At 34.8% G+C, this 25,167-nt stretch overlaps 1 protein-coding gene across 7 annotated transcripts in view; it reads right to left on the reverse strand.

Moving 5' to 3' along the window:
- The window catches only part of Rbms3 (RNA binding motif single stranded interacting protein 3), a 1,373,556-nt gene that overhangs the window by 43,254 nt on the left and 1,305,135 nt on the right, over nt 1-25,167 (reverse strand). For 6 of the 7 annotated variants that reach the window (XM_010638264.3, XM_033757089.1, XM_019209637.2 and 3 more), the window contains 2 exons: nt 21,533-21,643; nt 13,934-13,981 (listed from right to left, as the gene is read on the reverse strand). In XM_010638264.3, the coding sequence (XP_010636566.2) occupies nt 13,934-13,981; nt 21,533-21,643 (159 nt within the window). The remainder of the gene's footprint in view (nt 1-13,933; nt 13,982-21,532; nt 21,644-25,167) is intronic. The other variant, XM_033757090.1, reaches the window with a different exon arrangement.

Here is a 25,167-nt window from a genome sequence, read left to right on the forward strand (position 1 = left end):
CACACAAAGCACAAAGTATAGTACTGGAACATAGTGCACTCTTTGTATGTGTAAATTCACCTTTGAATTCCTAGAAACTTCAATACACGCTCAATGGATGTGATGAATAAATATTATTTTGGCCTATCTCCTGTTTATGCGGTATGTTTATCAAAGCCATTCGGTGTTTTGTTATATTTTTTGCCAGGCTGACTATACTTGTCTTTGGGATGAGGAAAGAATCTATGGAATTTTAAAAAATAACCTCTAATTAACTGGTAGCTCTTTGCAAGGTCATAATATTCCTAATTAAACAATTTTCAAAGATTTACAATAATCATACAAAGCCACTTCACGACCAAGGTGAAGAGAAGACGGAGAAAAAGACTTTCTGCTAATCGAAAAGCAAATTGAACCTCTCCTTGTTCTGACATTAATGACTGCTATATCTTTTCTGATGACAGTTCCAGCTCCTCTGCTTTTTTTTTTCCTCCCTCCCTTTTACTAGAAAACACTTACTAAGGTATCCAGGTATTTAATTTTTCCTTCCCTTCCTGAAAGCACCCAACACAGAATACATTGTCACTTCCTTAATTCCTTCCCAAAGTCACAGGGCACAAGTTCAAGTTCCAGGATAAGAACTCGAACTCACTCTTCTGAGTTGCTCCAAAGGTCTCCTGGTGTAATTCTTCCTAATTTTGCAAGCTACCGAAGCAAATTATTTGACTCTAGTTGGTTTTTCATCTTCTTGGACTTGTAGGCTTTAATCCTCTGCACACGTATCTCCGGTATCTCAATGATTTTTTTTTTTTTAACCACCTCTGAATGTTTAACTTGCTGAAATAACTGTGATTTATGACTTAAATTCACATTTCCTGAGTCTGGAGTCCTGTGCTTTTCCAGTTGCTGGGGCAGAATGCTGGACTCCAAGCAGGTACGTAAAATCATGTGTGCCTTGTAGGGATCTGCAACCCATCATTCTGAAACCAACGTGGTTTTGCTGCCAACTGAAATATGACCATTCATGTAAATTAAAGGCCACCACTGGTTTAAAATATTTTTAAGTTTTTTGTTTCACTTTAAAGAAACAATGTGAAGTGATTATAGTTTTGGTAGGTAGTATCAGGGTTAGTTAGCTAATGGCTTTTCCATCAATATTTAATCAAAGGAAAATCACGGTGAGTGTGTGAAAGCATATTGTTCAAACAAGTGAAAAAAAAAGACTGGCCTGATGAGAAATAGTCCTCCATTTGTGATTTATCACACGGATCCAAGTGAACAAATGTCACAGAAAAGATGGCAGACTAAACAGCATCTCGGGTGGCAAAGGAACTTTAAAATGATTTCTGTTGGATTTGGGTAAACATAAATATGTTGGGATAGGCAGATTTTAGGGTCATTCTGAGTGTTGCAACAAAAAGCAGAATACTTCAATTGAAATTTTACTTTAAAATTGAAAATATATTATGATCAGCAATCATCAATTGGTGATGGAGACGCTAATCTTCTGGTAGGTGGGTAATGAATTCACGTAAAATTTAGCAGTGACTTTAGACTATAGAATCACTCAAAAACACTAAGCCACTTTTACGAACAGAAACAATATTTTTACAATTCTACCTCAAATGCCATCATGTGTAGATGTGTTGAGTAGAAGTGGGGGAGACTTTTAGAGGTCATCTTTGTTATCTCTGTCACCAATAAAATCACCACAATCATTGTCAGTACATTTGTATGTCTCTTCATATTAATACAGCTATGTTTTTGTGTTATATATGTATACCCTAAATTATGCATATGCAAATAATACTTAAAATATTAGTAAGTGGTATAAGTTGGAAAGCAATATTTAAAAACTTATATAAAACAGAAACTGAAAATCTAGAATAATAATTATTTGTGTTCCTTTTTACAATCTTTTCACAGGCATGTTTTACAAATCAAGGTCATAATGTATTTTAAGTTTGGTCACCTTAATCACTATACAGTATGTTATTTTTTATGTTACTATAAAACATTATACTTATTACTTTAATTCAGCTAATATTATCATAAAGTTCTCCAATAGGGAAGATATATCTTCTCTTTTTAGATATTAAGATTCTGCTTTAAGTTACTATGTTTTAAAAGTTTGATCTATCATAGCAAGTGTGAAGTTAATAGTACTTCAAAGAATCCTAACATGCTTCCCTAAATGTGGGGAAAGGAACCCTCAATTGTTTAATATTTACCGTGAGTCAGGTATTTCCTAGGTTCTTTGGATGTTAACCCAATTAATTCTCATTTTATTATTGTCCACAGATAAAGAGATATCATTATCTCTACTTAAGAAAAGGAAAAACAAGCTTCAGGAAATCTAAGAAGCTGTTATTGTTAAATAATTATTAAACAGTGGGATAAAGAATCACATACATGCTCTTGACTCTAAAAGCTGTTTCTCTTTCTTAGACCATTCGTTTTCCTATTTAGAACTGCACATGTGTGAGTGAAGAAAACAGTGCCTTATGGTGAATTTTCAGGTGAGATCAACACATAATCAAAAACATCTTTTATTTCATCCTTCCACTGAGACTTTATAGCGCAAAAACTTCCCTTAATCCCAGTGGCATTTCTTAATATATGTTTTTACTAGCAGTTGGATAATTGTATTTCCAATTTAAATGTGCCTTCGCCTTACAAATTAAGCATGATTGTAAGAAGAGCAATTAAAAGCATAGCGAATCAACAAACAGTTGAGAGCAATACTGAATACATGCAATATACCCCATCTAGTTACAGTCATGCTAATGACCAAGCCAAAGGGGAGTGTATTGTACTTCACCTCACACTGATGGGTCAGAGGAAGTAGTTCATTCATAGAGTGAGTGATACTTGCTGAGGCAATGAGTATGAACTTGAGGAGAGATTCATCATTTGTTTTGTAATATAAGGGACACTGGGTGTAGAATAATGGACAATTATGTCCACTGTAGCATTTCAAAAAAGCTAGCAACATTTTCTAAGTGCCTGTATTATAGATCATTCCAAGAAGGAAGGGGTTAAAATATTAAATCTTAACTCAGAGAAAGCATTTCAATAGGGATGTACGATCATATGGTCCCAGTATTTTGCTTTCTGATAAACTAATTTAACATACAGTCTAGAGAAATGTTAACATTTCTGTTAGGCAGTATTTCCCTGGTATCAGATGTCTCAAGCATGCCTCTGGCAAGTGCTGAATCAAAATCAATTCATGGCTAGACTCTCTGACAGGGCCTCAAGTGCCCACTTTGTGCTGTCGATTACAACAAGAACCCTTTGCTTTTAGTAGCAGATGTGCTGATTCACACGCATGCAATTAGCTTACTTCAAAATCTACTGCTGCTCGAAAGTGCTTTCTTCCTCTGTTGCCTTTTGTGGGAGCTCTGCCCTTTGGTAGATGACTAAACTACTAAGTGACACCATGTGCTACTGCTGCGGGATGTCCCCTTGTAATCACTCATCGAAAGGGTCTCCTGCAAAGAGACTTTTGTGCTGCTGCCTCTCCATTGGATGTGTGTGCTGCATCATCAAGTGGCACTTGGCTCTGCCCTTGCCTCAGAGAACAGTCATCTCTCCAGACCTGGGCAACGCACGGCTTTCAGGTAAGACCAGGAAAGCTTTTCTTCACCTGCAGCATGCAAACCAGAGTGTTGTACTGAGAGAAGCAGTCACCCAAGGAAAAGGAATGACTGATAGTGCTTCATCAAGAGTGACTTCACTGGACACTAATCAACATAACAACAACAAAACCACCCCAAGTAGTGTGACAAAGGTGTAAAATGTATTTTTACTGCAAATCCATTGGATGATGTATTTCTCACCTTTTCTCTCAATTTATAAAAGTATAGAATTCTAAATCACACCAAGAGGACATTAAACAGAATATATATTTGTCTTTCTTACTTGATGATCCCTTAGTGCTGGTACATAAAATAAGTCCTAGAAAATCAATAAGTGATGAGAATGTGAAAAATAAAAATGTACCTGCAGGGTTTTGGTACATTGTACTCCAAACAATTACACCATACAAACGAAAACACTAAGAAATATTTCTCAACCTTCATTCAACGTCTTTCACCTCTGCTTTTAGACATTTTCTCTGTCTTTAATAAAATGAAAAAGCAAAAGACGCTAATTTTAAAGAAGGCACTTCATAAAATTTATAAAAAATGCCACTGAATAGTATTTAGTTTGAGATATGTATGAAAAGATATTGATTAGGGTAGGGATGGGCAAGCTATATATAGCTTAGAGACCAATTCCTGTTTGCCGCGTGTTTTGTAAATAAAGCTTTAGTAGGACCTTGTCATGCTTGGTCATTCCTTCCTATTTGTATGCAACATTGACAAGGGTGAATAGCTGAGACATATTCTATACAGGCTGCAAAGCCCAAACAATTTACTCTCTGGACTTTTACAGAAAAAGCTTGCTGGATTATAAAATAAGGCATAGGATTTTGTATGCACCTATCCACCTGCCTAGCGGGTAGGGAAACTAGGTGAGAAAAGAATGATGTTTATTTGTCAGAAGAGTCTATTTGTAGGGACGGAATTTAGCTTAGTGGTTCTGCCACCTGCCTCTCAAGCATAAGGTTCAAGTTCGATCCCTGGTACCAAAAAAAATAAAATAAAATAAAGAGAGAGAGACTATTTGCTTAAAATCCCATTAGGACAAATTACTTGAATAGATAAATAGAAATTGTAGTCCCACAGAAGAAGGTATTTAAGAAAATCCTTCATTTTTATAATTTAGTGAACAATGTAAACATATCAGTGGGAGCATACTAACTAAGCATGCATATGCCCGTGTTAAATATTTGTACAAATATGTACAAATTCAAAGCTTCTGTAAGTAGGAAGGGATAGATGGATTGAAGGAAGGGAAGGGGAATGGGAAAAAATAAGAACCAAGATATATCATGTACAGGTAAAATACCCTATGATGAATGTGATCATAATGTATACCTAAAATGTACCAATAAACCAAATAAAAAAGAAAAAATAACTCTGAAGTTTTACAGATGACTCTTAATAATATTGATCACATGTTCAGTGACCATTCTTTATAAGCCTGTCTTCTGTTGGATTCTGTTCATTAAGGGCAAGGATTTTTTTCTATACCACATGGTCCTATTTCCTTGTAGCGTGGTAGGAAGTCTATAAATATTGGCTGAATGAATGAATAAGTAGAGCAAATTCATCTTTATCAGAATTTATTAAAAGGAAAAAATTCAATTAATTAGTAGATTTAAAGAAATGCAGTTCTGTAATCAAAGTAAGTGCACAGTATTAGAAGAAAGAAATGAAACTGATTTTCATGTGTGCTTGTGGGAACACTTATAACTGTGTCAGGTCTTTTACAGTAAATACAATTTAACAGCTAATTGTTGTTAATTGGAGGTACTAATGGCCTAATTTTTAATTAAGAGATGGAAATCATTTGTAATTTGCTCATGGTATCCATGAAAATAAATGTTGCTTAGAGTTGAAAATGGCTTTGCTCTTTGAAGTAGCATGCATACTGCCCTTCACTCCCTGAGGACACAGGGCAGTTTTAGAAAGTAATTCTCACCCAAGAAGAGGCAATATAAAGAGAAGTTTCAGCCAAATCTTTGGTTAAATATCACCAATTCCAAGTTAATGAGGTGCTATGGCTTGTGCCCAGATGTCTCTCCAGGGTCTTATGCAGTCATAGGTGGGGCTTTTTCAGAAGTGGCTGGATCCAGAGTGTGTGATGCTGGGATTGACTCATGGTTCAATGCTAAAATCAAGGGTTTAAAATCTAGCATTAAGGGTGTGGGTACTACCCTCCCGGAGTAGCCTGGATAATAAGGGACAGAAAGAGTTATGGTTGCCCTTCACTTGTTTTGTTGCCTTCTCCCTGCCATGAACTGTTTCTCCTCTGTGATGCCTGTCTGCCATACCACCCTGCATTGAAGCTAGTCAATTGTGGACTCAAACCTCTACAAACCATGAGCCAAATAAACATTTTTCCCTTTAATTTTGGATGGTGGATTTTTATTCTACTTTTGTTCTCTGGGAATAATTATCTTTTGCTTGATTTCATGCAGATGTCCTTCAAGGAAATTAAGCTAAAGGAAACAGATAAAAAATTGATGACAAATTATCTGTAGTTTTCATATGTGCTTCATAAAATCCAGCCATGTATAAAAATGATATTTTACTCTTCATTTACTTTTTTTTTTTCTACTCCTGCTTAAAATAGGAGAATGTTTTAAGGAATTATAACTGTTAGGGAAAAATAACACTAAAAAAGAACAGATTCCTCATTTTGTATAAAAATTTACAGGGCAGTTCCCATCCTCTGCTGGGAAAAGGATAGCTGAAAATTAGACAAAAATGGATGACATTGAGATAATCAGAGGCTCCCTGTTTTCAGATCATCCACTTTCTTTTGAACACCAACACTCTTCATTCTCTTTCTCAGATTATTTTTATATTTAAAATATATTCACTGTTAAAACCTAAAGATTTAAGTTAGATTCTTGCTAAGCAAAATACGCCTGAAGTCATGAATAACTCAATAATGGAAAACATCAAACCAAAACAAACAAAGCCCACATACATAAAAATATCCCAGTATGCCAAGAAATACTTAATTTGTCAAAATCTTACATGTAAGTACTCCTCTTCTGACTACTCCATACAGCTTATTGATAACTCTAGTCTCTATATTTTCTGCCTTCTTCCTATTTCCTTCCTTTTTCATCATATTTTCCTTGAAACCACAGTTTGCTTTTCAATTATGTTGCCACCAACACTGATACACATCACCAATTTTTCTCATTTTCTCTCGATAACTACTTCACCTTGGATTAAATCATTTGTCTGCTTTCTTGGTTCTCGATCACTATGTAAAATAAATATAAATAAATAAATAAGCCATCTTCACAGATTAACAGCATAAAAATTCATAGTCTGTGGCTTCAAATGGATTCCCAGGACTGCCCCTCAAATTTTCTATGTGGTAGTTGGTGCCTTCTCACAGTACATTTCTTCAAATCTCTGTTCTCCCCAAATCCTTCCCTAATTTGACTTATTATTTCTTTTATATATTTTTATTAATAGATGTTTTGCAGAACATAGTGTTTACATTCCTTTTGGGGTTTCATACATGCATTTATCTTAATTTTTTCATCTCCTTCTCTCCTTTTACCTTCCCCCTCCCTCCATTTCTTCCCATTGGAGAAGGATCTATTTCCTTACATCCTGTCATCTATCTTTTACTTTGTTCTTTAGTTATATTATTTTCTCATATAAGAGAAACCAGGAGCTATTTAAGCTTGTTTATCTGGTGTAGTTCGCTTAATAATATGGTCTTAAGGGGTATTTATTTTCCCACATCATTTAAGTTTATCCTTCTTTATACAGAGTAGTACTCCATTGTTTGTAAATACCACATTTTCTTTATCTACTCATCTGTTGATGGGCATACAGGTTACTTCCATATTTAGCTATCTAGATTTGTGCTCCTATAAGCATGAGTATGCATATGTCACTGTAATATGACATCTTTAACTCTTTTGGGAAGACACCTTGAAGGGGACCAGATGGATTGAATCAATTTCTAGTTTTAGTTTTGTGAGGAATCTCCATACTGATTTTATAATGGTTGTACGAGTTTACAGGTTCACCAACAATGTAAAAGGTTCCTTTTTTCCTACAACCTTGCCAGCATTTTATATTATGTGGGTTCTTGAGACAGAGCAATTAGGCAAGAAAAACAACTAAAAGGAAAAAGTATAGGAAAGGAAGAAGTCAAATTATCACTATGTGAAGATGATTTGATCCTGTACAGGGAAGACCCAAAAAGTTCCTACAAAAGACATTAGAATTAATAATCAAATTCAGCAATGTAGCAGGATACAAAATCAACACAATTACCAAGAATAAACTTACTTAGAAAGAGAGTAAGAAAAAAAAACATAATAGTATAAAAAAAACAATAAATACTTAAAGAATTAACCCGATCAAGGAAGTGAAAGAGTTCTGCAATGAAAACTGGAGTACTCTGAAAAAAGAGATCAAGCGAGTTATCAAAAAATGGAAAGATATCCCCTGTTCCTGAATTTTAAGAAAGAATATAGTCAAAATGGCCACACTTGCAAAACTAATATACAGATTTAACCAATCAAAACACTAACAGCATGCCTCACAGAACTAAGGGAAACAAGCCAAAAGGAAACAGGAAAAACTCAGAATAGCAAAAGTAATCCAGTGCAACAAAAGCAAAGTAGGAAGCGTCATGATCCCACATTTGAAGTAATACTACAAAATTGCAGTTAAAAAAAAAAAAAACATGGTTCTGGCACAGGAAAGGACACGTGGCTCAATGGAACAGAACAGAAATTGCAGAAACAACCCCAAGCATTTTCAACTATATGATCTTTGGCTGAGAAAACTGACTATCCATGCACAGAAGTTTGAATCTGGACCTGTGCCTTTCACCATATACTAAGCTAACATAAAAATGGATCGGAGATTTAAATGTTAAAACAGAAACAACATGCTGCTCGATAAAATAGGTAAAATTCTTGAAGTCAAAATTGTAGGCAAAGACTTTCGAAGCAGGACCTTGGTTGTACAGGAAATAGTACCAAGAATCATCAAATGGGATCTTATTAAATTAAAAATCTTCTACCCAGCAAAAGAAACGACCAACAAAGGAAAGAGATTAGCTACATAATTGAAAAAAAAAAATTCCAGCTATTCCTCAGACCAAGGACAAATATCTAGAATTTATAAAGAAATCGAAAACAATTAAACTCAACCAAATAAAATACTCAAGAAAAATGGGCAAGAAAAATTAATAGATACGTCTTGGAAGAAGTACAAATGGCCAGGAAATACATGAAGATATGTTTAACAACACTGGCCATTAGAGAAATGCAAATTAAAACAATACTGAGATTCCATTTCATCCCAGAAGGAATGGCTATCACCAAGACTTCCTATGTCTATATATACAGATTTACATGCACGTACATTATTCCTGGTTTCTGCTCCTTCACATTTGTAGAACACACAAAGAGCTTCTGTAAAGACCTTGTTCTATTAGTTATCTTTATGAATTATGTCTTTAAACTTTAGAAGTATCTCCTGCCTTCTTTCCATCATAGCCAATACTTCTCATCTTTTAAAAAATAGTCAATTCTAGTCTCTATTTGGTTTATTATCATTTTTTTCCTCCTCTTCAAAGCCAAATGTTTTGCGTTACTTAAGCTTGCTCTCTGCTTTCTTATCTGCCATTCAATGTCATTGCCCTTTGCCCTAAATTGCCCCATTAAATTCACTAGTGACTCTGTATAACAAATTGTTTTGACTTGTGTCTAGATGTCCTCCCAAAACCTCATGGGGTCATGGGTAGGGCTTTTCAGAGGTGGCTGGATCTGGAGTGTGTGATGCTGGGATCAAGGATATATGATTACTAAATTAGTCCACTGATTGGTTTAGCATGGTTCTGGGTGAGGTCCTAGATGTGAGTGCTATCCACCCTAATGGTGGGTAGACTGAATAAATTGTAAGGGAGAGAGAGTCCTTGCTTGCTGCTTGCTGCTTGCTCCCTGCTTTGGGATGCCCTTTGCCTTGCCACCCTGCCTTGCAGCCAGCCAACTATGAACTAAAACCCCTACAAACTCTCAGCTAAATAATCCTTCCCTCCTTTAAATTTAGGTGTAGGTATTTTGTCTCAACAAAGAGAAAAGTAACTAAGGCAAAATCCAATGGCTTATTTTCCAGACCCATGTCACTAGACAGCATTCTCTTTTGAAACTTCATCCTCTTGTTCTTCCTTCCACACCTGAGTTGTCTTTTTCAATCTTTATTTTAAGCTCAATTTTCTGACTCTTTATTTTTAAGATCATGTGTACTTTCTTTGGCCCTGATCACATTCTCTAGGTGACACCGCTTAATTCAATGATGGTATCTCCAAACCCCCCTACTAGGTAGGAGATATCATCTGAGTTCAGACAGAAATATCCAAACGTATTCAACAGCATGCATCACAGAAATCTCAAACTCAACATACGTGACACTAAATTCAGTCCTTTTCTGGACAAATCTGATCTTCCTTTCCATGGTTCAGACCCTGACAAATAGCACCTCAGGCCTTTGAGTTCTTAGGAATTTATGAGCTAGATTTAATTATTTATCTTCCTATTTTGATATTCAAGTGTTTGCTAGTCTTATGTGTTAAACCTCATTAATATGTCATAAATTTACCAACTTTCCATTTTCATTTCTATGTGCTGAGAACAAACCACTGTGATTTCTTCCTTGGATTGCTGACTTCAGTTCTTTCCTTTCTAGTTTTGCCTCTCTCCAGTGTATTCTCCCTACCTGATACCCAGAGTTATTATGTTACTCTCCAACATAAAAAATTTTAATGTTTTTCTGTTGTCATAATGTCAAATAGGCTATATTTGGTGGTGTTGTTCCATCACATCTCATTCTTAGGCTTATTTTCTCTACTCTTTCTGCTCTGTGTATATCTTCGCCCTATTTATACAGCTGTATTTCCCTCATTCTGCCATACTTTGTTCAAATAAGCTTTTGGACATGCTGCCTCTTTGGTCATAAGTTCTCCCTTCTAAAGTATTGTGCACTTAGACAATACTCACGTATCCTTATATCTATGTTTAGAGAATTATTCTGCTGAGACTATTTCTCTGACCTCTCTTAATAGAGTTAGTTGTTCTTTTTTGTGCTGTCACAATGCTTATACCAATAATGATTAATATAGCTGTGGCTAATAATATTTGAACTCTAATTTTATGCCTGGATCTGTTTTAAGCAGCGTAAATATTGTAACTCATCCAACCTTAACTTATCCAATGCTTAGGAAAAACTTATGAGGTTATTTCATCAGATAAGTAATCTAAGCTACAGAGAAATAACGTTCCCATGTTTCCACAATTAGTAAATGACACAAGTAGCTTCTTTATTCAGGCATCTGATTTATGACTGGACAAACTTAATCATTATTATAATTGAAGCATTTATGACATTGTGTGGCAGTAATTTGTTTATACCTAATTTCCTAATTCATTAGAAAAAAGTTGCATCCCTAGCACTTAGCACGATAATAACCACATATAATGTTTCCAGTACATATCATTTAAACAAATAAAAGAATAAGATGAAACATGATTCAAAGAAAAAAGTGTTCTCACCCCAAGTCAGATTTATACTGACCTGGCTTTGACTCCTTATCAATTGATTTACTGAGGCTTAATACACTGCATACTCTTTCTTGTTTCTAAGAGTTTCCATATCCTGTACTCTTTCCTTACTTTACTTTTCCCACTGTTGTCTAATTGGTAAACTCAGATTTATCCTTCCTAATACAGCTCAAAATGCACTGTATTTCTGAGGATTTCAAATTTTATTTCTAGATTCTTGTTCCTTTATATATTATATGTCGAATATCACTAATAACATTAAATGAGATCGCAGTATGGCTTACCAGTATCTATTTTCTTTTCTTTTTCTTTTCTTTTTTTCTTTGGGTATCAGGGATCGAACTCAGCTCCTTGTGCTTGAGAGGCAGGCAGCAGAACCACTGAGCTAAATCCCCGGCCCACAAAGGATCTATTTTCAACTCATATTTGAACATCTATCACTAGAATGTAGTATCTACTGTATGGAAATTGCTTAAATGTTTGAAATATTGATTGAATGAATTAGTCTGGGTGATAGCCTGCAAGTCATGAAGCACATATCCTGAACTTTAATAAATTAGAGCAAATCTGGTTAGCTCCTACACTGGCAAATAACTATTTGAGTTGTTCAATATTGGAATTTTGGGATAGTATGGAAGGAGCTATTACAATAGCCATTTCACTTTTCTGATATGGTTGGGCAAAGCACATACAAGTTTTCAAAACTCACTGAAGCTGTCCCACCAGTCAGTGAAAAGACAATTTTTAAAAAGTAAGTCTGTTTCTATTTGAGGTAAAACAAAAAAGATCTATGAAAATTATATGTCAAGCCAGCCATCTTATCTTATGAGGAAACAATAACTATAAAGTAACCCAAAACATTATTTTTCATATGAACACTATACTGGTCCCTTCCTCTGTACTCCATTTGTAGGACTATAGCAGATTTTTAATATAAATTTATAATGTGTGAGCTTCTAACTTTTCTGTGCAATTCCTTTATCTTTTTCATCAAACACACACAAAACTTCTAGACGATATTTCTTAAACTATTTTATCAGATTACATATTTGCTCAAGACTTTTCAGTGACTAAAGTCTGTTGAATCTAGAGCTCTGATTTTTAGCCAGGGTTTCTGCCTCAATTGATTTGGTAGCACTTGACCCAAGGGTAATATATAAGTACTTTACTTTTTGCAATGTGTTCTTGAAAGTGAAATCAGGACAGTTAGTTGAAAGAAAGTTCCAGATTGGGTCACTTATTAGTATTAACACTGATAAAGTATCCGGAATAGATTCCGCTAGGTAAACAAAGACGCTACATGTCAAACAAAGCAGAAGCCGTACAAGTCAAACAAAGTCTCTTCCCAAGTGTCCCATATCTTAAATGAACATGGCACATTCAGATATGACAAGTAACATGCTTTGGAGAAAGACTGTGATATTTTAAGTAACGGAAATTTATAGACATCCTCAAGAGGACAAAAGGGACTTCACAGTTGAAAATGAAGCCACCATTCCTCGATGCGGAAATGCTTACTTAACGTTCCAAGGTAAGAAGGTGGCCATGAACATAACTGGACAAGTCCACAGGACACACGACAGAGATTATGCTGAGGATGCTGGGTCAAGCAAGCAGAGTGGTCAAGAACACAATGTTCTTTGCTTGGAAGTCCCTGTCTGGATGATAGGCTTGACCATTCTGTGGACTCCTTTACTATATCTGCTCTCATTCTCTCTAGCTCTGTCTCCCAGCAGGACACTGAGGATGCTGGGTCAAGCAAGCAGAGTGGTCAAGAACACAATGTTCTTCGCTTGGAAGTCCCTGTCTGGATGACAGGCTTGACCATTCTGTGGACTCCTTTACTATATCTGCTCTCATTCTCTCTAGCTCTGTCTCCCTAATGCTCTTCTGAGTTTGGATTTTGTGTTTTTTCCATCTAAAAGGATCAAAGATTTCGAAGCACTTCAGACTGCCAGTATTTCATTTAGCTAAAAAAAAAGTCAACATAAATAAACAGTTGTGCCCATTTTCCTCTTTGCAAGAAATCAAAATTCCAAATTAAGATGAATGCACAAAGTCTATGCAGTTTAAAATAAAAACCAACTTCTTTGCACACATACACCTGTTCCAAGCTATACCAAAACTCTAGGAAACAACTTAAATATTGGTAATTAAAATCCTGAAGACCCTAATGTATTTACAAAGCAACCACTGCCACTTTGTTGTACAAATAAAATCTTGATAGATTTACTTTGATGTACAAAATGTCATTTTTGAAACAAATTTAAACTTTTAATTCATTCAACAAATAATTATACTGAGTACCTACTATTTGTCAGACCCTGTGCTGGGTGCCAGATAAGCAAAATGGGATGATATTTTAAACTTCAGGATACTTTTGGTCTATAAAGCAGTGCTTCTCAATCTATTTTTATGAACCCATGACTCTTTTGCTAAATATAATGTCCTCATCCCACTTTTCAGAAATGGTGATGACCTTTTCTAACATTGAGAATCACCGATAGAGAATAGAGGCTCTATCTTTTGTGTGTTCTTGATAGACACAGTGTCTTTGAGCTCTTTTTTTTTTTTATTTAAAAAGCAACATATACACCCCCTGCCAAAATAAAATCCAAATTTGCTGTACCCACTGCTATTGAGAATCACTGCTTTAAAGAGTTTTGGAGAAAACCAGGCAAGCTCCATCTCTCCCCTTCAAATCACATCTTAAAGGAATTAGAATTTTCCTACCTGACACAACAGCTGGTGGAGTATCATAATCCTGTCTTGGGATTGAATCTTTGAATGAAAACAGCATGAGAAGAATGCAATGAAGTACAAAAGAAAATAAAACAGGATCTTAGCTTTAAAACTTGGAAAGGCCCACTGTGTGTCACATGGCCATCTAAACCCCTGCCTTTAAGCAGTGAAAGCCTTGTTTCTCTAGTTTACCATGGTTCCCATTACCACCATGTTGTCCATGATGTCAGAGCCAGCATGGTCTGCCAGTTCACTGTAATTTGTCCTGGAACATAATAATGTTCCTGTTTGTTCTCTTTATTAGGGAATCGGTGAGAAATGTTTACCCTCCCTGGCGACACAAAAGTTTTACAGGCAGCCTATTTGCAGGGGGACCAAAGCATGATATAAGGCAAAGTCCTGGGGAACAAAAGGAAGAATGAAAATTTAGAGGAGAAATATAGAAACATACACATTTTCGTAATGTATGGAGGTGAATGCAATTTGAAGCCCCAGTTGTATTGTTAGGCACTGAGTTCCAGGTGTGATGGGTGGCTATCTGGGAGGCAAAGCCAAGGGGACTTTTTCTCCACACAGAAGCTTTCTGCGCTGACATTGTGGAGCAGAAATTCATAGACCACAGCCTATTGAATGGATGATGGCTGTTTTTTTGCTGAAGTGTTCTAACACCAGAGGTAACATATTTTTAGGAAAGCTTCATTGAATTACATGGAAATCATTGCAAAATTTTGATTCATGCGGGACCAAATATATCTATTTGTGTTTCTGAAGATGAAAAAAGATTTGGCTCGGTACGATTTCTTTAGCCAGGGATCTTACAAAAGGGAAAGTAGAACATAGCCTGTGGCCTTAACCCCCCTTCTAAAAGAGGAAAATTCTAATCTTGTTTCAGTTCTCCTTTGGGGGAAAAATTTTAAAAGGGACCCAGTATTGTTCAGATTCAAATGAACTGCTCCAAACATGGTTAAATAGATATTCTTGTGTGAACCCTTATTTTAATCATATGACCTGAATTCCACTTTAAAAGCCAAAACCCCAAATTTATTTTTCCACCCATTAAAAACCTTTTGGACCACCCCAAATTTCTCACTTTCATCTCCTTGCCACAAAAGGATAATATTAATCATGCTCCAGAGTAAGTGCCATATGAGAAGGTTAAGAACTTAAACATCGCAAAGCACTTTGACAAAAGCAAACACTGATCAGAAGATTCAAATGCAACAAAAACCATGTTTCTCAAAATAGTTCAGTGAACTTGTAGATTAATTATAATTCCAAATTTAGGAGAAATAGAATCATTTTAAGACTATAAAATATTTTATTAATAGTCGTATTAATTCCTACCTTTTGAAAAAGTGCCAGTCACACATTACCAGTATAAAACAAACAAACAAAACCCCAGAAAAAACAAAACCATTAATTTTTGAACCATGCCATTTATCAAAAATATAAAATTTAAAAGTAAATAATATGAGAAAATAATGTTGATTATTGAATAGCTGGAGAATATAGACAACTATAATGTTTAAAATAGAAATTGTCTCTAATCTTCTCCTTCAAAATAGTCACACTTGCTTTTCGTTTCTTTACACCATTATTTTATTTTATTTTCCACAGTGGGCATCATACTCCACATAACAAATTTACTTTCATTTTTGATATAACATTTTAAATTACTCTTATTCAAATTACTTTAAACTCATAATTATATGCTGTTTTGCACTTCAATGTATGGATAGTTTATGATTTGTTCAATTTTCTTCTCATTACCATTATAAAGAACACTATCAAGTATTTTTGAAGCATGAAGGCTATTTTAAATTTTAGGATATTTCAATAAACTAGTTGTTCAAAACTGTAGTTGTTCTTTCTGTCAGCATAAATGTGCTGAAGTATTTTGACTGCCTACTTTGCTTTAACTAGTGCTGAATACAAATTTAGATTTCTTCTATCACATAATCACTGTTTGAAAGTGCTTATTTTCCAACACCATTATCAGTAGTCTGCTCTATTCTGATAACTTTACTTTATGGGATATGTGTACTTGTGTTAATTCTACATGTTGGATTAAGTTGTAGTTTCTGTCTTTTATTATAACTAACTTTTCATATATTTTGCCATATCCTGTTCCCTTCTTTATCAACCACTTTTGTTCATTTTTTGGGCATTTTATGGTTTAGGACTTTTTACTCTGTTGCTAATTTATTTGATTGCACAGTTTATTTTTAAACAGAAAAACTTTAAAATTTACTTAATAGATATTTACATTGTTAGACTGCTCTTCAAAGGTCTTTTATTTGAAAATTAGATTAAGCAAGTTTTTAAGACTCCATCTTAATACTTACATGGGAAAGGAAGGAAGGGAAAATAAATAAGTGGGTAAAGAAGGAAAAAGTGGAAACAAAGTTTTGTAAATAAGGAGGGAAGAGCGGTTGAAAGGAGGGGAGGGGAATGGGAATAAAAAGAAGAATCCAGATATAGCATGTAAAGGTACAAATTCCCTATGATGAATGTGACCATTATGCATGTCTAAACTGTACCAACATATTTATTAATTAAAAATATTAAATATTCACACCCAATAATGATAAAAGATAATATCTAAGCAAAGTGAATAATTGAGATGTTTCTCCTGGAGTCTTCTGAATTTTAGAGCAGTAAAGGAGTGTTGTTATTGAAAAACCCTAGAGAACTGTGGTGAATAATGGAGTACAATTACAAGCTTTTGTGAGTGGGTATAGTTGCACCACGGGAATCCAGTGATGTCACAAATCACCAGTGGCTTGGAGAACACAACACTAACTGCAGACAAAGAGGCTTCAGAACAAAATCTTTGTATTTCTTTCAAAAGATTTGGGTGACACTGAAAGCCACTGGTGAGGAGCAACTGAACAAATGAAAGGGAGATAAGAAACTTGTAAAACAAGATTGTCATGCAATTTGGGGACTTTCATAACGCAGTAAAGTCTCCAGTGGTTTCTGATAAAGCTTACACAAAAGTGATAAGAAATTACCGATACTGGGGTTGCTTCAATCAAAGGAATCCTGTGGCAAAAATAAACAAAAGCAGACAAAGCTAGAAAAATTCATCAAGGTCAGCAGAGACATGAAATAGAGCAGTCATTCTGCTTGCATAAAATTCATTTCTTTTAAGGCTGACAGATGTATCTATCTTAAAAATAGGTAGGAAATTGAACAATAAACATTTGAAATGAAAAGTTATGCAGAGAGATTAATTAAACTGCACGGCACCCTTTTCAAACTATAGAGTTATATGACATGAAATACATCTCCTTTTATGAAGATTAAAAAAGAGCCTTTGGCTCAATATAACTCCTTTAGCTCAGGATCTTAAAAAGGAAAGTGGGACATAGGCTATAACTTAGTCCACCTTTTAAAAAAGAAAAAAATAATTGAATTTAGCTCAGCCTTGATCATTAACTACTCTACTCAATATTTACTGGATCTCACTCTATTCTGCCCTTGAAAACCATCACTTTCTGGAGCTGAGTTTCTTATTTTATTCTTACTTGGCACTGATCAGACTTTGTTTGCTTTGCAGAATTTCAGTAAACTCAGTTGTCTGAAAGTCTTCAAATACTTCTGGGCAGGAGAGAGTTGCTGTTATTTCATTTTAGACTACCTGGTTGTGGTAACATGATACAGAATGATCTGGAGAAAACTGGGAGACTGAAAGCAAGAAAGTGCAGTTAGGATACCATTGCAATGAAACAGATGAGGCCCAGGGCAGAGTCCCTGGAATGTGAAAGAGAGGATGTGTCTGGCAGAAACGGTGCCTGTAAATATGACTAGTTAGACTTAAACATTCTATATGGTAGTGAGGGAGAAGAAAGGGGACTGGATAGAGCTGTAGGTGTGTGGTATGGCTACTAACAAATGATCATGGCATTAGCTTGAAAGAAAACAGGGTGTAGGCAAACCCAAGAGGAAAATAATTCAGTTAGAAGGAAGATCAGGGAATCTCATGAGGTTAGTTGTGGTCATGCTGACTTGAAAAAATTGGAGGGAAATTTCCATGGAGATAGCTAGCAAATAGTTGGAAAATGCGTCATTCTAAGATGAGGTTAGCATAGAGGACTCAGATATAGGAGTCTTCTGTGTGAAAGGCAAGGTTTAAAACCATGAAAGTGAATTAGATTGCTTAAGGAAATCATGTAGGCTGGTTAAAAACGAAAGCATGGCTTAGTGACTGTAAGAAAAGAAGAAAGAATGGCCAGAGAATTTATAGGAGAACCAGAAAAACCTTGTGCCACAGTCACACGTAAGGAGCTTCGGGGACAAACTGTGTCCAATATCCAATGATAGGAAAATGTATCAAAGTCCAAATATTCAGCTTATCTTGAAAAATTGGAAATTATGATCCCCCTGGGTCTGTACACCCATGCAGCAAAAGCTGCTGTGGCTGCCTTCTCCTGACAAGGCGCCTGTATTCTAGTCTGCCCAGACCACCATGTCTCTCCACTGTCTTCCAAACTCAGACAGAGATTTTATGTTTAACTGAATAGGAAATACTTCTAGGATATAATTTTAATATCATGTGCATTTGTATGTCATGTTCACATTTACAACACAGGAAAACATAGAGCAAGTTTGATATCTGTTTCAAAAGTATTTACTTGAATTTAGTCAACTTCATTAGTTTGACTTAGCAAGAATGTGGAATCGGGACTTTGTAATCGTAGATGAGTATTACAGCAGTAAACAAAGTGGAAACTTTTAAAGAAATAAATGACATCGCTTGACATATACAAGTGAAAGAGTTGTTCTGTGATTTTAATAGTGTGCTACCTGGTCTAGACTCCCGCCAGGTAGAAGCCACTGGAGCTAGAGGGTTAAGGGCAGATTATTTGATAAGCACCTGTGGGCATTATAGGTATTAGGTATCTATACCTATAATACCTAATACCTATGATACCTAGAGATATTGGGTGTGCTATATACATCATTCCATCTAACACTCATAACACCCCTGGGGGATGCTTCTCATTTTGTAAAAGAAGAAGTAGAAATTCAAAGAAGTTAAACAACTTGCCTAAACATGCTTACCAATAAAGAGGTAGAACCAAGCTTTTAATTCCAGTTTGATTCCAAAGTCCCTGGACTTTCTACAATGCCAGGTTGCTTTCCCCATCAGTGCAAATATTGCATTAGGTGGGAAAACTTAACTTTAAACATCAACCTCAACTACATAATAGCCACTCCAACTACCAATAAAATAATTCAGATAAAATGACTCTCTCATGGCACTTCCAAGATTAGAGTGACAGCTTAAGGGGGAAAAAAACCCAGCGCTCTGGACACTCGGCACACTCAATTATAATTTTGTTCAGTAAATAAGCAGAGCAATAGTTTCCTTTCTGCCCATCCAGAGTCTCATTAAATTTTAAACTTTTCCATAAAATTATATTATATGAGACTTTTAATGTATCAAAACATTATTTATTTGCAAAGTGAAAGGGAGAAAAAAAATGAAAAAAAGCAAAAACCTAAAGGAAGTGACAAAAATAAGCCGTATGCTAAATACTCTCTAAGAAAAGGAGTAGTATGTGTTAATATAAAATTATTATTGTTACCAGCTGAGTAAAAGTTATTGTCTCACATTAATTTGTTCTTATTGAAAGTGCTCAAATATATAATTATATAAATATTATTGAATTGATAACTATTACAATTCTGAGCCTGTTCAGCGTTGTTTAGTTTATTTTTCCTAAAGAATTAAGGCATATCCTCAGCCTAACTCTTGTATTTTTACTCATTCATAAACTTACACTTTAGCAGGTAGTGGCTTTGTTTTTTTACTTAAAGAGGTAAAATTCATGAACATTTTCTTTCTCTGCTTTGCATTTTAACTTTCTTGTTATTATATTCCAGTTTGATGAACATTTTTTCTCTGCTTTGCATTTTAACTTTCTCTGTTATTATATTCCAGTTTGTCAAGAGATTAACATTTCCAACTTCACTCATTCAAAATTTATGATTATTAAAGGACAGGAAGGCTGAGAGAGGGCAATCACTAGTTGGAGCATGATAAAACTCAAGCGTACTAATTACTAATTGCTGTTTTCTTAATACATGGTGACTACAAATAATCCTTACACACTAAGAACAAAACTGTTATCTTCAAACATTTTCTCTGATGAAAATTACCTATACCACGGTAACAAGGCAATGTAATCTTAAACATGACTTCCAAAACTCAAAATCAAACACCTAAGAAGTCATTTGATTCAACCCAAACATTCAGACACATGTGTCATCATCAATTGCTTTCTATGGGCCCTAGACATAAAAGCTTTGTTTTTGTTAATAAAATTCAGTTTCTTTACTGAAATACTATGACTCTTTCCATTAAGAATATGGATTTTCTTCCCATGTAGGGCAGATTAGTGAGGCCTCAAAGGACGTGTCAAAATTTCTTATATTTCACATCAATACCTCTACTCAGCAAGCTGGCCATTGATTTGAGGTAAAAATCCCATTTATAGGTAGTGTGCATAGTGTACATAGATATTTGTAGATGATGTGCAAGAAATATATAGAACAAAATATATAAAATCATGTAGTTGGGGGCATATATCAAATTCAATATCTGAACATTTTTGAGACCAGAAGTTACTATTTTTCCACAGACAGATGAAACGATAGGGTTCAATCAAGATTTAAAACTAGTGTTCTTCATTCTTAGTCTGGTGCTTTTCCTACAATATCTAAGCTGCATCAGAGAAAAAATTATATATATATTTTACATCTTAAAAATGACAAGACTATCTGTATTAAAATTTAGAAAAAATAAAACTACTAATGGTGTCACATGAGGTTTTCACTGTTCTCTGTAATAGTAATAAAGTTTTAGCAACGTTGCATTAAATATTTATCTTCTTGAATATGTTTTTGATTATTTTTGAAAGTATCTTTTTAAAAAAACATTTTTCCATGATTTCAAATGTTATAAAATCAAGGTATAGCCTTATTTTTCAGTACACTTTTGTTTCTAAGGAGAAATAAATCATTCAAAATTTTTCTATTCTAATAAAAGAGATTAAGCCCATTAAAGTCCCTTTCTTCTTTTCAGTAACATCTATGTCAACATATCAAAGAAAAACATCAAAAGAACTCAATTATGCCAAGCTCTCAATTACCTTTTATGATTTTAAACATTGAAAGTAAATAAAAAGCCCTTGTATCAGTCACAGTCAGTGCTTTGGAGAAATTAGATGATACACTGGCTAAAGCGGTAAAAAATTTGTGTAAGAAGCTAGAATATCTTCACTGAGTCTAGATGTGTAGGTGTGCGCAAAAGGACACATTTCCAAAAACAAATAGTATTCCTCGTGCATTTGCGTCACAATAGCAAAAGGCACCTGAGGTTTCAGTGTGGTACAGTAGAGTCCTCAGCTTTGTCAAGGTGAGCAAATGTTTCCTGGAATCTGAAGTGCACAATAAAGTTCATTCATACTGGAACCTAAAAGGTGTGTTAGGCTAGGATCCAGAACCCATTCCACTAATAATTTCAGCTAAAAGACAATGTTGTGTCTTATTCAAATCCAACGAACAAACTCTTTAACTCACCGTTCCTGTTGTGCCCAAGGAAAGGTGGTTCATCTGCTGTGTCAGGGGACCCATCATGTTTGTTGGCTGCATTGAGATAGGATGGTCCATTGTTGGTGTAATCACAGCACCCTACAAGCACATACAGAGTCCAACTGAGAACACATTCCACAGGAAGACAACTTCTAAGAAAATAAATACAGTATACTATGTTTTTATGTTAACATCAAATATATTTACTTTTTGCTGAAAAGGTTAAATTCAGGTGTATACAATTTTTTAACTCATCCATGTCATTTTGTCTTTTTCTAAATATACAGCCTTAGCAACTCCCTTCCTCTAATGTGATTTATATGTGGTGTCTAAAGTATCTGTCATTTATTTTTCCAAAAGTTGACCTAGAATGTATTCAAAGAAATCATACATATCTTCTATCCTGCTGTTCTAAATGCAAGCTTATCTGACTGAAAAAAGATGAACATTAATGGAAATTTTCTAACTGTTCTTAAATTAAATCTAACTTTTACTTTATTCCACTTATGCATGATTTACACGGGTAATTTTTGATCATCTCAATACAATTTGCCATTGGGAAGATACTGTAAGTGCAGATGGCTTTTTGACCTAATCTCTTTGAACGACATACTGAAATCTAACATTAATTATCTAAAAATAAAAGCTACTGTTTTTCAGGTATTTTTCTCTGAATCGTTTGACCTATTTTCTACCTAGATTTCTAACACAACCCAGAAGAATACTGAACTTTGGTAAAACTGGTCAAATTTTTATGTCCATGCACAAATTAAAATTTATGAAAGGAAAAATGTCTTTTCTCATCAGCTGTTAGGAAAGGTATACTGCTAGAGTATGTGTTTTGATTTATTATAGCTGTTGGAAATACAGGAAAGAAGATACATTTTTAAACATTTCAATGTATATATTATGTGTCTGTGGGTGGAGCCAGACCATGTTATCTTTCCACATGACTTTTCCTACCCTACTATTCTCTCAGTAGCTAAATAAGAGAAGGAGAAAACATCTTTTTAAAAAAATTAAGAAAGGCTAGAATTGGATGAAATTTTGGTGATATTATAATTCAAATGCTTTATGTTAGATATAATAATAAAAAGACACTCATGATATCACAACATACAAAATATTCAGTTGTAATAATGTGATCATGTATCTGAATACATTTTTTAAACAATATTTTCTATGTTATTTTTTCTTCCATATAAGTAATTATTTCAGAGAAATAAAACAAGGACAGATGCACATAGCTGGCAAGATCTTACCACCAAAACTAATTATTCACAAGCAATTGTTTCCTAAAATAGTTTCGCTCAGGGTGATCAATTTGGATACAAATCCAGTTTTCTGACTACATCTGTTAAAAGAGCAGTGTTCCCACTCAGCCTTCCCTATGGCCTCCTCCTGATTTTGAAGAATACAAATTGAACCAATTATTTGGAAATACTTTGACATTTGGACTTTTGCTCTGAGATCAACCAGAAAAATATATGTATCATTCGATAGATCTGTAGTGTTAGGTAAAAAGATCTGAAAACCAGGACCAGACCAGGACCATAACAAGCCTTTATTATGGGGAGGATCTGCCCGGTTGCTTCTCAACAAAGGAGAGAAAAGCAACATGGCAGAACGGGGAGCTTCTCTTAGAGGAGCAGGGTGGGGTTGAGTGGCAAGGGCATGGGAAAGCTTATGATTGTAAATGTACATAGTTGTGCTTCTGTGTTGGAATTTCTTGATTTTGTAAATTGTATCACAGGTTACTTCTTGAGTGAGAGACATATAAATAAAAATATTTTGCTTAATTATAATTCAGACCATCTTTCCTTCCTGCTGCTTGAATTTTATCACCAATAACAATTTTATGTTTTTTCTTTGAAAAAAAAATACTTACTGGCCTTCATTTCAGGTATTTGTTGTGCCAGACCAGAAGTAAACACTTTAAGAAGAACTACGGTTCTTCTTAAATCACCTAGGGATAAATTATAGAATAACCTCAGAGTTAAGATGGATGTTCTGAAGCATTTTTTTAACCAAAAAGTGGCACTTTCCCAATATTCTAACCCTTAGCAGAACAAAACTTCAATTCTACTCTTGATTTTGAGATTTCAGACTAACATTTTAGGCTATCTGACCCTACACATTCCAATATGGAGTTAAAACTGTCAGAATTCCAGAAATCCCTCGATCCTAATCATCCTTTTGTAACCACAAAGAGGATCATTTATGTAAATCTGAGGTAATGGCAAAATTGTTCGTGAGGATATTTTCTACTCAGTACCTTGGAGGTTGCACATTCCCCGAGGGTATATGAGGTAGATGTTAGTTTTTAGGTAGAAGAGGCAAATGAGGTAGGTGAGCATGTGGCAGAACAATCAAAATCCATGCACGATAAGGGTGGAAGGATTGAATGCCTGCATTAGGAATTAATTTAAGAAGGCCTGTCTAGTTCTTAGAGAATCTTTTCATGGAAAGCAGTGTATGGGGACTCATTTGATTACAGATGCCAGTATGCTGCTTCTGTGTATAAACCAGAAGCCTGACAATCAAAAAGAAGTGTGGGAAGGGATTTGTCATAATTTGGAATTCTAAGTAGCAGCACTAGGCACAGAAAGGAAAATAATGTAGAGGAACTATTCCTTTACTAAATGGAACAGTTATTGCAAATAAGTAAACAATAAGATAAAGGTTCTTAGGGGAGTATATGTAAGAATATACATTGTTACATTTAGTAAAAGTGTTCAATGAATAAAGAATGTGCACAAATTATAAAGAACATAAATTCTTTAATCTCCAGGGAATGGGTAAGATGTACAATTATTGATTTAGCTGAAAGTAAGTGACAGAAACTCCTTAGGGAATTTTCTTGATGATACTTTCTAAGGATAGGTAATTTAGAGAGCTATAAGGGCTGGTTGGTGTTTGTATGTCTCTTTCCTTACCAAAGACAAGAGAATACCTTTTGTATTATATTGTACAGAAGAAAAGAAAAACAAAAATAAGAAAAAAAAAAGAGAAAAATCTTATGGTTAAGGCAAAACCAATGTCCTCAACCATAATTCTGCGACATTAAATACACTGTCAAATCCATTCCTGACTGAAGAGTGTTTTGACAGATGTTGCCAACACATTAAGGGTAATTTCATTTACTTAAAATGTATAGAATGTGCTGTCTGACAGAGTTCACCTGGTAAATGACAAAGCAAGAGGAAACAGATTTTTCATTTTAGCATCTCTGGATGTCTGGATTTGCTCATTGTTTAAGCTGCAAAGAAAAATATGTAGCATGCTGTAATTCCACTAAAAAGCACAATGACCAAACAGCTGATGGGAATGTCTGCTCCATTTTACCCACAACATCTGCAAAACAAAACTACCACTCTCACTCAATAGTCAAAGGGTGGATTTGGTCATTCAAATTCAGAAATAAACAACTTGAACAGTAACTTGGGTACAGCTTTCAAAGACCATCATGTGTGGACTAATATACCTGACCTAAGTCTGGAAAACATCTGTGTTGTTAACCTTTGCTCACATTTGAAAGAAATTTGAAGTCTTCAAGTTTTCATCAATTTTTTAACTGCAATATATGGCCATCAAATCAAGGAAAACTTAGGCAACCTCTCTCC

The sequence above is a fragment of the Fukomys damarensis genome, unplaced genomic scaffold (genome assembly GCF_012274545.1).
Source record: "Fukomys damarensis isolate Sample0158 unplaced genomic scaffold, DMR_v1.0_HiC HiC_scaffold_28, whole genome shotgun sequence".
Lineage (NCBI taxonomy): Eukaryota > Metazoa > Chordata > Mammalia > Rodentia > Bathyergidae > Fukomys > Fukomys damarensis.